The 15,351-nt window shown below is 38.0% G+C and overlaps 1 protein-coding gene across 1 annotated transcript; it reads left to right on the top strand.

The window, feature by feature from the left end:
- Window positions 1–625: 625 nt before the first annotated feature.
- Window positions 626–2,037, top strand: LOC116110872 (REF/SRPP-like protein At1g67360). The gene is made up of 2 exons (XM_031397089.1): window positions 626–964; window positions 1,339–2,037. Exons 1-2 carry the CDS (start codon window positions 734–736, stop codon window positions 1,834–1,836), a joined length of 729 nt encoding a protein of 242 aa, XP_031252949.1. The 5' UTR covers window positions 626–733; the 3' UTR covers window positions 1,837–2,037.
- The last annotated feature ends 13,314 nt before the right edge of the window (window positions 2,038–15,351 follow it).

Raw genomic sequence — 15,351 nt, 5'->3', positions numbered from 1 at the left:
AACCAGGTTATTCTGTGAGAAAAAAAAAAAAACAGTAAAATGCGTTACTTTAAAATCTCAATCCAAAAACAATTATTTTTTATTTTCTTTAAATATTTATTTGTTGTTTAATAAAGAAAACTACTTTGTCTCTATATGAAAATGAGATAAGGACGAGTATCAGAATCTTTTAAACGAAAATCTTGTCAAGAATAAAAGAAATGCGTACACATATAAAGTAAATTGAAATTGTTATAGGATTTCTTTTGTCGCTATTATCGACGAACCGACGGTTGCAACCTACAAGCTTCTATGCAATTTAGCACCGTCTATTCTTCTAGTAAGTAATTAAGAAGTTCCCACTTTCCTCCACCAGATATTTTCAACAAACCAATACGTCAGCACGTGTCTTTCTCGAAGCCTCTAGTTTCCGAATAAAAGCTCTTCAATTAGGTGAGGTCCCACCTCTTTACAATCACTGAATCACATATAACAATTGCCCTTTTCAAGAAATGCAACTGGGTCCCATTCACCCATAGATGAAAAGCAGATCTAATCTCAACTTCACGATCAAATGAACGATTCAGATTAAAAATTATAACGTGCCTCCAGTTTCGTCTGTCTTCATTATTATAAAGATGACACTCCCAGTATTCAAATTGATTCATCATTCACGAACCATCGCAGAAAGCAAGACTATTGACACTAGCTAAAGTTATTGGTGATCTAAGACAACTCTTTGTTCGTTGTGGAGATGGAGACCGAGCACAAGAAACAAGAACTGAAGCACCTTGGATTTGTGAGGTTGGCCGCGATTAAGGCGCTGGTCTGCGTGTCGAGTCTGTACGACTACGCCAAGAGTAACTCGGGGCCGTTGCGATCGGCGGTTGGGACCGTGGAGAGTGCCGTGACAACCGTCATCGGACCTGTCTACAAGAAATTTAAGTACGTTCCTGTTGATGTCCTTGTTTTTCTCGACAAGAAGGTAAAGTATTGTGTTTAGTATTTGTTTGGATCAGTTGGTTTTATGATTCTTTCTATCATTACATCGAGAAATGTTTTTGTGAGTTCTGTTTGTTTAGTTAAACTTTTCAGTGAAAAATAACAGTCTCGCCGTTGTTGATCTTATTTTTATTATTGTTTGATCGGATTTATTATCATTAGTAGTAGTAGTAGTATAAAATGAAGAAAGAAACCTTTGCATCTAGATGTTAAAGAAAGAATGAATGATAGCTTGGTGTCGTGACTTTCTCAGGTTTTAAATTTTTTATTTGTTTTGTTTGTGACTGAAATATAAAGTTAAGAAGAAATATTTCTGGATTCGGCAGTATAAAAATTACTTGTTTACGGAAAGTGCAGGTGGATGAAGCTTCACACAAGTTTGATAAACATGCCCCACCAACGGCAAAGCATGTTGTGAGCCACGCCCATATATTAATAGAGAAGGCCTTACAGAAAGCCCAGAAGTTTGTAAGTGAGGCTCAGACTGGAGGGCCACGAGCAGCTTTGCACTATGCTGCTGGAGAGTATAAACAGTTCGTGCTCGCAAGTTCTGCTAAGGCATGGCATAAACTCAACCACTATGCAATCTTCCACACTGTGTCGGATATTACTGTGCCAACGGCTGCACACTGGTCGGGCAAGTATAACCATGTTGTTTTGGACTTGAACAAGAAGGGTTATCCGGTCGTGGGCTATCTTCCTTTGGTTCCCATTGATGAAATTGCCAAGGCTTTTAAGCAGACTGAAGCAGAGAAGAAAGCAAATGAGACAGAAGCAGAGAAGGAAGCAAATGAGACAGAAGCAGAGAAGAAAGCAAATGGGCCTGAAGCAGGTTCAAGCTCAGATTCTGATTAAGAAGTTAATCTGAAGTTATTTTTTCTTCAGTTTGCTTTACCTTGTTGTCTGGCTCGCTAAAATGTAGTAGGCTGTGTATTTTGTTAAGTATTTGTAGCAATGTGGATAGTCAATAACTTTGTAAATGACTTCTAGACTTTCCTCATGTGAATTAATGCTGCATAAATTCTGTTATGGGAACTGTTCTTGTTGGTTCAGATTTATTTGGAGCGGTAATTAGTATGTTTTAGATTCATTCATGGTTGTCAAAGCGTGAACGGTACGTAATGGACCGTGTGAACAGTATTAGACCAGTATTAGACCGCAAGAAAAACCGGTCCAACTGAAAAATTAGAAAAACCCTAATTTTTCCCTTGCTCCTTTTGCGCTGTGCAGTTTCTTCTTCCTCAATTCCTCTACGCGCAAAAACCTTTGAAATTTTTTGAATGAAATCGCGAAAATATGAAAAAGATCATAAATCAAAACTCAATCTTGCTGAAATCGCAATCATTCGTTGCTGAAATTGATCGCAACTCCAGTCTTTGAAATCGCGACGACGTGTTCCTCCCTCGCCAGAAATCGATGCATGAAGGCTGATTGGCATGCATGTCTTGACAATCCAATTTGATCCAAGGTGAGTTGTAATCTTCGGGACTTTTGCTGTGAAATTTGAAATGTTTCATTGATCATAGAGATTTTAGACCTAATAACATCCTCCTCACCCATGACTTCATACGATCAGTTCCATATTTTCTGCAATTCATAGTTTCTCTTTAATTTTTATTAATTGAAAATTTCCAAGAAATACACTGAATATGTATACGAACATTGGTTATTATATATTATCACTCTTAGAAACAGGTGGGAAATTTCGGTTTGGCAAAGTTTCTGGTAGATGGATAGTTGGTAGAAGAGGCGCATTTGGGTATAAAAATTCCCTCAGTCTTGCTGATATAGCTCTAAAGCCTATTTAATTTGAGATATGATACAATTCTTTGATTTTTGAACATAAATGAAGAAATAGACCTTAAGCAAAACATTTTTGGTTGAGAATTTTCAGCAATCATTTACTTGATGATTTAGTTCCAGTATATACCCATTTTGGACTCATAATAGAGAAAGTTGATGTATATGCCTTCGAAATCATTTTGTTGGAGCTGTTTTTGAATAATACATGATTTATGGTTATCATGCAGACATTGTCGAATTAATTTATTTCAATACGGATGATGCAGAGGAAACCATAACATTGAATAGTTCCTATATGGTTAAGGATTTGGGTTCGTATGTAGTAACTAATCAATAATTTAGAGAATGTTGTTTCATCAACTTATGTGTATGTAATTGGTTTTACAATTTTTATAACTTAAGCGTCATTGGTATTTAGATTATGCAAATGCAACAAAGAGGAGAGGTGGAGACTGGAGAGTAAAGAACAACTTTTGTAGTAGCATGTGAACCCTATATAAATGTAAAACATATTCTAGGTGCGATGCAACTGTGAAATCAGTTGTAATGGTTGGGAGGCCAGCTTTTAATTACTCAACTTACTGGAAGAGGAATTCAAAATGTTAGGTTAGCATATAACAGTATGATCAATAACACTACGGACACCGAAATATTAGTACCGAATTTCTGTACTGGCTTACGTGTAACGCGTCTTTCTATTTTTTTACAATTTGTTTCTAGTGAACGGTCGTCCATCAAATTTGGACGGCCGTTCACTCACACGAATGCCCGTCCATATTATATGGACGGGAGTCCATATTCGAAGGACGGGCGTCCATATAATATGGACGCCCATCCCTATTAAAATAAAATTAAAAAATTTGTAAAACTTTGGGAACGGCCGTCCATAAATTTTATGGACGGCCGTCCTTTACGTTTGGACGGGCGTCCATTCCTAATGGACACCCGTCCATACTTAAAAAAAAAAAATGTTTGGACAGGCGTCCATTCCATTATTTTGGTTTCTACAAATTAAAGAAAAACTTTGGACGATGCCTTGTCTGATTCCAGCTGCAACTCAACCCTTCTCAACCTCCATGCTGCTTCCTTCTTCTGTGCTGCTCAAGCACGATGCCCTTCTTCCAACTCTCTGCAGCAGTCTACCAACTCGGATACCAAACATGCTCTGAAATCTCCACCCTTGAATTACCTCCATGTCCTATATCCTATATTGATGGAATGATCATGCAAGATTTTTTTTCTTTTTAGAGTTAGAAATTGAGTAGCACAAGTATTCATTGTATTGGCAATGTTAGTCTCAATCTCCACCCTTGAATTACCTCCATATCCCATATCCTATATTGATGGAATGATCATGAGCCAAATAAAAATGGATAAAGTGGTTCAGAATGTGCATGCAATGATAAACACGGAAGTAGCTGCTGGAATAGATCCAAAAAATGTGTTTGCATGTGGATTTAGTCAAGGAGGTCTCTCTCTCTCTCTTTCTTCCAGAAGTTCACAGAGACACACATAAATAAGACGTTACTGGTTTTGCTATTTTTTGTGCAACTTGATCATGGCGCTGAAGAATCCGTGCTATTTCAGCCATGGAGATTTCAGAGCATGTTTGGTATCTGAGCTGGTAGACTGCTGCAGAGAGTTGGAAGAAGGGCATCGTGCTTGGGCAGCACAGAAGAAGGAAGCAGCATGGAGGTTGAGAAGGGTTGAGTTGCGGCTGGAATCAGAGAAGGCATCGTCCAAAGTTTTTCTTTAATTTGTAGAAACCAAAATAATGGACAAATCGACACCTGTCCAAACATTTTTTTTTTTTTTTAAAGTATGGACGGGAGTCCGTTAGGAATGGACGCCCGTCGAAACGTAAGGGACGGCCGTCCATAATTTATGGACGGCCATCCCCAAAGTTTTACAAATTTTTTAATTTTATTTTACAATAACACTACGGACTCCGAATTTTTTACACCGAATTTTTGTACCGACCGACGTGGAACGCGTTCTCCCATTTCTTTATAATTTTTTTCTAGTGAACGGCCGTCCATCAAATTTGGACGACCGTTCACTCACATGGACGCCCGTCCATCAAATATGGACGGGCATCCATATTCCAGGGACGGTCGTCCATAATGGTTGGACGGCCGTCCATAATGTTATTAAAAATTTTTAAAAAAACAATTTTTCGCGTTTTAGTTTTAGGTTAAAACATTTGGGGCAAGTTTCAAAAAATTTTCATTTTCACAGGCAGCCATTACCATCTTCTTCGTTCCATCTGCATCTTCTTCGTCTTCGCGGTGTTTTTCTTCTAGACTCTCTGCGCTTCTTCTTCGTCTTCCATCTGCGTCTTCTTCGTCTTCGCGGTAATTAAACAGTTTCCTTTTTCAAGTTTTTTTTTTTGAAATTTTTGTTTTTGGTTGGATGAATGTGTTGAATGGAGTTGAGTTGATGAGATAAAATCCAGTCAATTTGGTGGGACTGGTTTGTGTGATTATGAATAGAAGTGTTCTGCCATTGATAAAGATAAATGGAGTTTATTTCAAAAAAATGGTTTGTGTAAACTACCGTGAATGAAAAATTGGTTTTAGGCTATGTATAAATTGATTTAGGCACAATTTAGACACATTTGATTCGAAAACAAGGATAAGAATACACGATATGGAAACAAGCCATAGACTTCCAGTATCCGTGCTTCAATGTTGTTGATTTCTCATTTCTTTTCTATTCTGAGTTGGAATTACAAAGCCTGTAAATCCTCCCTGGCTCTAACCAACTTTACAGTAGCAACTTCAGAATTCTCAATACTAAACATCTTCAATGTCATCAAATCCTCCTTCAGGGTTAACCAATTTTAGACTCAGCAGTTTTACTACTTAAACAAACCATCTTGAAAACAATCAGGTATAATTCATGCGACATTCTTCCTTAAATTAATAACCAGAACAACTTGCAACTTGTCTCTAAGTTGCTCAAACCCAGCAGATGACAGGGCCTTGGTTAAAATATCTCCTGTTTGAAACTCTGACAGAACGTGTTGAATAACAAGTTTCTTATAAGTAACTTGATCCCTAACATAATAAGCATCAATCTCAATATGGTTTGTTCTAACATGAAAACTAGATTAGAAGCAAAACATCCATCACTTATATTATTATACCAGATTATAGGCAAACCAATAAAAGTTAAATCCAATTCAGAGAACAAACTATAAATCCAAGCAGCCTTAGTAGCAATTTCAGCCAATGCTCCATATTCAGCTTTAGTAAAAGGAAGTGCTAGCAATTTTTGTTTCCTGGAGCTCCACTAGATTTGATTAGAGCCTAAAAACAAGCAGTAATCACTAGACCTGTGACCATGCATAGGTGTAGTTGAATGTTACAAAGTATTTTTACAAACACTAAATTAAGCAGCAAATTAAAATTCTGTTCTACATACATGTCCAACACATCACTGCCTCAAGCTCTCCACTATGTACGAGGCGTACACATCCCTGCAACACCAAATAAATCCATTTAAGCTACAAATAATAATGCACAACTTCAAACCATACACATATTATATTAGGACATGAACAAGAGCCAACATAGTTTAATTTTTTAAAAGAATAAAATGACTCACATTGAGTATTTGATAGCTTCAACCGCAGCCTCCGCTGCAGGAAGTCCTCCACATCAACTTTCTTGTTCTCATTCTTCTTGTTGTTATTTTTAACCAGTAAAGGATAAACAAGGCGAGGAAGTATAATCAATTTTATGCTTGAAATATGTTTATGATGGTTAGATGTTAGTTAAAGCCTATTAATGCATACTGAGAATAGCATTGTAAGAACATTAATCCTTCACCATTAATTCTTGCAAATAAAAATTACAAGAGAGTTAGGTTCCAATACATGTAAATGGATACAGTCCTCAAAGAAACGGCGTATTTCGCTAATCTATGTGAGGTAGCTCCTTGTGTCTCTATGGTGGCGGAATTCAGGATCATCCGCACACACGCGATAATCTTATCATCCTTTTCACCCTGCAACAAAGATCTTGTAATTGATTTAAAATCTAACTCTAGAATAAATTGCCTACAATAAAATTTCAAGAGGGATTTCGAAGAGATTAGATTCTCTCATCATCAACTGCAATTGGTACCAATTAGGTGTAGACGTCCTTGGATAGCCGTATGTCAAACTGCTCTCATTTGATGCCAAGAGAGATTAGCTACTATCGTCAACTTTTGTTTCGCTTTTTTTGCTTTTTGATTAGCCACATTCAAATTCATGTAGGTCGATTTGTTTATACGGATCCCTTTTGTTTTGTTTCCTAAAAAATGTGCATGTCATCCCTTGAATTTGGCTTGTTCTTTGGCAGATTAGATGACGATTTTTTATGTACACAGGTTTTAGAAGACAGCAAAATTGGTGGGCAAAAAATACAACCGTTCCTCAAGCACATCCTCATCTGCACTTCAATTTCGAGACTGGCAACAAAAAACAATACGAGTACGTGTCAAAGAGATATTTGCCTTGAAGAAGTTTGGATTTAGGACTTCTGACAATTTAGGTTTAGGTGATGAAATCATGGTTGGATTAATCATTTGAAATGGGACCGTTAGTCAGTATGAGATATAGATGGAATAGGTCATTTGATATATGAGTTTTTGGTAGTTTGGAAGTTTTAGAGACAGACACTTATGAGTTTCAGGCATATACATGTTCTTTAATTTAAGAATCAGAACTTTGTAGTGACACCCAAGATTAGCACCCTGGTAGATTTGATTGTAAGTTTGGAAAAACTACCTAGAACTGGGATTCCAAACAAGCTTGGATTGTGTTTCCGAATAGGGACTTACCATCCCATAGGTGTAAATCTACAAAGTTCAAATCCTGCATGAGAGTTTTCACAGATACTTGACTTTCACATTTAATGGTAGGAAAGAGACAAATGAAATGTGACGGTTAAGGATTATTGTTCATGGAGCAGCAATGGCAGGGAGGCAAGTTAATTCAGCAAAGTTATTGATTAGAAGTTGGAGAGATCCCTGCAGAAAAGGAGAAATATATTGGGGGATGCTGGTTCGTATATGTGAAGTTGAATTTGAAATCACCCCTGATGATGCAAGAATAAGATTACGTTTTCTACAACTAATGTGTTGGGGGATGTGGCATTGAATATGGGTTTGATTAAAAAGAATGTGGCAGGACAATGGTATCTATTATGTGGGATGAAATCGGGGGATATGCAACGGTTCAGAGGGGTCGTATTCAAAGGGGTTACTGAAGACAGGTCATGTGCGCAAGAAGAAGAACAGGTCTGAACCTGGACCATCTGAGAATGTAAAGATAGGGTTCTCATACTTTACAGGAAATAGAAAGCAGATTTGAGCGGATGAAAAGTTTTAAGAAGAGCGTTTTTCACGTACTGAGAGGCAAATACAGAACTCAAGTGATTTCAAACACGTTTGCATCAAAATTGAAGAAACAGTTGACATCATTGGAGCACCGCATACAGAGATTTTCAACATGATGAAGAACTTCTCAACGCCTCCTCATCCTCTGTGCAACCTCCACCCCCTGCACCATGATGAGAATTTTTCCCTTTTGTTTATAAATAGATTGATTTGAGCGGATGTTGTTATAAAGATTGTAGTTGTTTTAAATAAAGCTGTCTTTTATTTAATAAAGATTTGTCTTTTGTGTTATACATATTTCTACAACTTTTTTCATGTATATTTATATTCTACACATACCCAAAAGACACTATAAAAATTCAAATCTGAAAAGAATGCATATCCAAATGCCATATACATTAACGTCATTATCTGAATTACTATCCTCCACCATCAATGATGAAATACAAACAAACAACTGTATAGCATACAACTCAACTGCATTCGGTAGCAATTACCCAAGCAAAAATTTTACCAAATACAATTCTATATGCTTCAACTTGGCAAAACAATATCAACATCTTCCCAACGAACATGTTCATCATTTACAACTCCTGTCCAGTATAAGAACTACTTGGTCCTGCGAGATTGGAACCGGACCAGGGGACATCTGTCATTGTTTTAACAACCAATTTAGCACACGTATAGAAAACTGTAAGGCAATCAGTTATATAAGATTATATACACCTACTTGTGTAGTAACAACATCTATTTGACAACACTTGAGTTTCGCATCGGTCCACGAAAGTCTTGAAAGAAACTATTCCTGTTTCGCTGTACCGATATCCTTTTCTAAAAAGTATCATAACACATTAATAACTCACGTCGATATTATCTAACTTCAAATAAGTAAATTGTTTCAAAAAATTACTGAAATAATGTATAGTCATACCAATTCTTTGTTTTTGTAATTTTTTCTTTTTAACCCTACGTACATTTCGCTTCAATCTTCACGCTTTCTTCTACATGGAGGACAACTTTGCTACAGCTACCTGTGACTAATGATTACGTAATTCCCTCTTTTAGGATACTGTCCCCATCTTGACTAGTCAAACCGGTTCTAGAAGAGATGTTCACTGTTGTACCAACCCCTCCCTCACTTTCCTTTTGCTCCAACTGTTTCCCATGTCAATCATAACTTCGTCACATAGTATAATCTCTTATTTTTTTGATACCAATCCGCTACTGTCAACTTAAATTGACACATTTCAAAACGTTGTCCTTCAATGTTAGTGCTCCACTATTTATAACTGACCTTAATTTTCGTATGACTCTGTTCACATTCCTCCCACGCCTAAAATTGTATTTTTTTCGGAACGTGTGAAACCCCTTTATGAATCAACACCATAATGGCATGTCTGCATAAAATCCCCTGAACTCAAACAATGACAAAGTAACGAATATCACCCGAATTTTCATCAGTATACTACATGAGGAACACGGGACTATTATCTCCAAACAAACATCTTCCCAACTTGAAACTCCTCGCATGAATCACATTTTTCAGAAAAGTAACTCACAATAAATCTTCCCGGCAATCTCTTTAAGCTCTTAACTTTGCAGTTGTGTATGCCCTTTGAAATTGTTTCTCAATGGGGTAATGTCGTTGCATGTATCCAAGATTTAAAGATCTAAAATCAGCCTCCCTTTCTTTTTCACTTTGCTCGCAATGCATTATCATTTGTTCCAAAATTTTTCAAAGTGGTTTTGAATTGACATACCCATCAAAAAATGCATGCATACTTCACTACGTTGGTAGTAGGATACCGCCCAGAAGTACGGAACATACTGCCCAGAAAGTATCTTTAAGAAGAGCAGCACCCATCGTCTCTTTCTTTGTACAATCCACAAACCTGCATTACGTGAAGTTGTCACATCAACAAATTAGTCCCACCGCTCTTCGAACTCTTCACGCGTAAGAATCATACACAACACTTTGCAACTTAACTTGATAGTTTCCATATTCCTTATACCCCCTTAACTTTTCAGGCAGTTTCTTCATTATATCCACACCACCTATTCTTGTACAGGGAAAACAATCTCATTGCATTTTGCTGGCCTTATCTGATCAGTGATTATTCCCATTAGGAACCCATCCATGCATCAGCCAAGACGAAATAGCCATACAATGTCTCAGTGTCCTCATGAGAAATTAACCCACAACCTAACAACGTTGAATGTCCATGAGTCAACCCCACAAAAGCCAAATGGCATGCTAATACATTTTCGTCAGATCGTTTGTCAATCAGGTGATAACATCACTCATATCTTTATATGCACCCCTACATCTAGATCAACCCATAACACATTCTTAATCGACTTCCTCACTCTACATCAATCAGTACCAGAAATTTGAATTCTCCTTTTGCATTTTCTACTAAATACTCAAGTACTCAAGCACGCATCTCCAACCCAAGTCGTAACTTTCTCACTTTTTCAATGAGTTCCTACAATCTTTTCTAAGAAACGTCAAATTCTCTACACCTCCTGCCTCAACTGAACGGACTGAAATTCTTCACATGGTCTAATCCCACCACATCATTAACTTCAGTCGCCTTTTCACATAATTGTATCGTTCGGTAACCTTGAAATATCTTCTTTTTGTCGGACTTGTAGAGTCATGGTTATGTGTTCAAGTACAACTGATTTAATTTCCCATTTGCATTCACCATTCAAAGCTGCACTAATAACCACGACTCTTAAAATCTGTTTTGGCAACGGTTTGTTTTTTCAAGGTATTTCTAGACTTACATCTCTCTTTTCAAACAGACATGCCACTGTCACATATCTCATCTCTCATCTCGCCTTTCTTTGACCGTACGACATTGCTTCAAATCCTATTTTGTTACCATACGTTTGTAATACTTCACCAACTATCAACGAGATCAAACATCATTCCAATAGGAGGCTCTACTTCTTCCTCTACACTCCAATCTTCTAATTCATCACGTTCATTTTCCTGATTTAATAGTTTTATAATACATAAAATGAAGTACAATACAACACATCAAAATAAATAAACAATCAATACAATAATTTACCTCAATATCTTGAAATGAGGCAAACTGAACTTCCATATTCTGGCAAACTGCTCTTCCATATTTAAGGCAACTGGACTCATCCATATTCTGAGGCAACTGGGCTTCTCCATATTCTTTAATCTTATTCATACAATCAGCAACAAATTTTCTGTATCAGTGTTTTTCTATTGTAACATATTTCAATCCAAATATAATACAATAATCAATGCATAAGTTATATCAAAATGTTCACGGTAAAACTAATAAATGTATAAATTATATAAAAATCGTTATTAACCTGCACAAATCTCTCTATCCCTTTGAACATCTCTACTCCCTTCCTGTATCTCTCTTTCGACTGTAAAATTTAGCTAATGAAGTTTGATGCATGAAGTTTGACGAAATGACCCTGATAGACTGCGCGTTATTCACACGGTACCTGGAAAATGAGGAGAAAACGTTTGTTGGGGAAGAAATGACTGAGGAATGCAGACGCTGAGACGAGGAACAGACGGCAACGATGACGCTGAGACGAGGAACAGACGGCAACGATGAAGCAGGACTACGAATTTTGGCGCTGGTTTTCTTTCGCTTTAGCTCTTGTAATTGGAGAAGCGTATTGGAGAAGCTAATATAAACAAAAAAAACAATGTATTACTGAAACGCGAAAAATTGTTTTTTTTTTAATTTTTAATAACATTATGGACGGCCGTCCATAATGGTTGGACGGCCGTCCATAATGAATGGACAACCGTCCATGGTTAAAAATTAATTAAATTAAATTTTTTTTACGAATTACTTTTGGACGGGCATCCATTACTTACGAATGCCCGTCCACAATAAAAGGACGGCCGCCCATAATGGAAATTTTATTTTTTTTTTCATATTTGGGTGAAGGACGGGCATCCATTATTTGTGGACGTCCATCCAAAATTAATGGACGGTCGTCCATAGTGGATGGACGGCCGTCCCTAAGCTTATTATATGGACGGTCGTCCATATTATATGGACGGCCGTCCCTCGAATATGGACGCTCGTCCATATTTGTGGACGGGCGTCCAAAATGGATGGACGGTCGTCCATAATGGATGGACGGCCGTCCCTAAACTTTTACAAACTTTTTTATTTTATTTTAATAGGGACGGACGTCCATATCATATGGACGGCCATCCCTGGAATATGGACGCCCGTCCATATTTGATGGACGGGCGTCCATGTGAGTGAACGGCCGTCCAAATTTGATGAACGGCCGTTCACTAGAAAAAAATTATAAAGAAATGGGAGAACGCGTTCCACGTCGGCCAGTACAAAAATTCGGTGTAAAAAATTCGGTGTCTGTAGTGTTATTGTTTATTTTAATAGGGACGGGCGTCCATATTATATGGACGCCCCTCCCTCGAATATGGACGGGCGTCCATGTAAGTGAACGACCGTCCAAATTTGATGGACAACCATTCACTAGAAAAAAATTGTAAAAAAATAGAAAAACACGTTATACGTAGGCCGATACAGAAATTCGGTACTAATATTTCAATATCCGTAATGTTATTACAGTATGATTTATAAAACTCTTTTAAGTGTTAGCTTTTTAGAAATGGTTAGGCTATAAAAGTTCATTATTGCCGTTTTGTTGGTTTCATTTCTCTCTTCTGGTTGGGCTTGAATTCAAGATTCAATATTCCTTTAAAAAAGTGTATTAGTCTTTCCATTTATCTGAAAAAAAAAAAAAAAAAAAAAAAGTCTTTTTAAAAATGTGCTGACATCACCAATCCAACCGGTTGGACCATGACCCAACCAACAGAACGGGTTTTTTAAAGAATGTTCTGCTCAGAATAAAATTTGAGCATAGCTTGCTCGCTTAATCATAATTGGTCTACTAACGACTTAACCAAACTACAATATAATGGCTGTTAAATTTAGAATTATTTGTCTACAGCACATTATAAGTATTTGTGTCTATGGACAAAAGCCAAACAGGAAAGCCTGGTGATCGTTCAACCAGAAGATCGTTTCACTCACACCAGAGTCGGACAATTATTCAAACTCAAAATTCAGTCCGGAATCATGAGTTAAAACTTATGAGACATACATAAACAGTTCAACAGATTGGGGGTAAAAATAAGAAATAAGTGAATTGTCTCTTCAGAATCTTCACCACCCTCCTAGGGAAGAAGCTCTAGATCATTCTGCATTGGCTTGGGAGCTTCTGCAACAATGGAAAAAAAAAAAAAAAANGAAATGAACACATGATAGCTTCCGTTATTCACACGGTACCTGGAAAATGAGGAGAAAACGTTTGTTGGGGAAGAAATGGCTGAGGAATGCAGACGCTGAGACGAGGAACAGACGGCAACGATGACGCTGAGACGAGGAACAGACGGCAACGATGAAGCAGGATAACGAATTTTGGCGCTGGTTTTCTTTCGCTTTAGCTCTTGTAATTGGAGAAGCGTATTGGAGAAGCTAATATAAACAAAAAAAACAATGTATTACTGAAACGCAAAAAATTGTTTTTTTAAAAATTTTTAATAACATTATGGACGGGCGTCCATAAGTAAAGGACGCCCGTCCATTCATTATGGACGGCCGTCCATAAGGGTTGGACGGCCGTCCTTTACAAAAGGGACGGCCGTCCAACCATTATGGATGACCGTCCATAATGAATGGACGGGCGTCCATTAAGTATGGACGCCCGTCCACAATTAATGGACGGCCGTCCATAATGAATAGATGACCGTCCATGGTTAAAAATTAATAAAATTAAATTTTTTTTACGAATTACTTTTGGACGGGCATCCATGACTTACGGACGCCCGTCCACAATAAAAGGACGGTTGTCCAAAATTTATGGACGGCCGTCCATAATGGAAATTCTTTTTTTTTCATATTTGGGTGAAGGACGGGCGTCCATTATTTGTGGACGCCCATCCAAAATTAATGGACGGCCGTCCATAGTGGATGGACGGCCGTCCCTAAGCTTTTACATAATTTTTTATTTTATTTTAATAGGGACGGGCATCCATATTATATGGACGGCCGTCCCTCGAATATGGACGCCCATCCATATTTGTGGACGGGCGTCCAAAATGGATGGACGGCCGTCCCTAAACTTTTACAAACTTTTTTATTTTATTTTAATAGGGACGGGCGTCCATATCATATGGACGGCCGTCCCTGGCATATGGACGCCCGTCCATATTTGATGGACGGGCGTCCATGCGAGTGAACGGCCGTCCAAATTTGATGGACGGCCGTTCACTAGAAAAAAATTATAAAGAAATGGGAGAACGCGTTCCACGTCGGCCGGTACAAAAATTCGGTGTAAAAAAATCGGTGTCCGTAGTGTTATTGAAACAAAAAAAACAATGTATTACTGAAACGCGAAAAATTGTTTTTTTAAAAATTTTTAATAACATTATGGACGGACGGCCATCCAACCATTATGGACGGCCGTCCATAAGGGTTGGACGGCCGTCCAACCTTATGGACGGCCGTCCATAATGAATGGACGGGCGTCCATTAAGTATGGACGCCCGTCCACAATTAATGGATAGCCGTCCATAATGAATGGACGACCGTCCATGGTTAAAAATTAATAAAATTAAATTTTTTTTACGAATTACTTTTGGACGGGCGTCCATGACTTACGGTCGCCCGTCCACAATAAAAGGACGGCCGTCCAAAATTAATGGACAGCCGTCCATAGTGGATGGACGGCCGTCCCTAAGCTTTTACATAATTTTTTATTTTATTTTAATAGGGACGGGCGTCCATATTATATGGACGGCCGTCCCTCGAATATGGACGCCCGTCCATATTTGTGGACGGGCATCCAAAATGGATGGACGGCCGTCCATAATGGATGGACGGCCGTCCCTAAACTTTTACAAACATTTTTATTTTATTTTAATAGGGATGGGCGTCCATATCATATGGACGGCCGTCCCTGGCATATGGACGGCCGTCCCTGGCATATGGACGCCCGTCCATATTTGATGGACGTGCGTCCATGCGAGTGAACGGCCGTCCAAATTTGATGGACGGCCGTTCACTAGAAAAAAATTATAAAGAAATGGGAGAACGCGTTCCATGTTGGCCGGTACAAAAATTCGGTGTAAAA

Source organism: Pistacia vera, unplaced genomic scaffold (genome assembly GCF_008641045.1).
Source record: "Pistacia vera cultivar Batoury unplaced genomic scaffold, PisVer_v2 Contig1184, whole genome shotgun sequence".
Taxonomy (NCBI): Eukaryota; Viridiplantae; Streptophyta; class Magnoliopsida; order Sapindales; family Anacardiaceae; genus Pistacia; species Pistacia vera.
The sequence above is the reverse complement of the archived record's forward strand: the minus strand, read 5'-3'. Positions and strand labels throughout refer to the sequence as shown.

Excerpts from the sequence above, each read along its gene's own strand:
- LOC116110872 (XM_031397089.1), top strand. The coding sequence starts at position 734 with ATGGAGACCGAGCACAAGAAACAAGAACTGAAGCACCTTGGATTTGTG. Across the intron at positions 965-1,338 it reads TTGTTTTTCTCGACAAGAAG|GTGGATGAAGCTTCACACAA; the intron begins GTAAAGTATTGT and ends CGGAAAGTGCAG.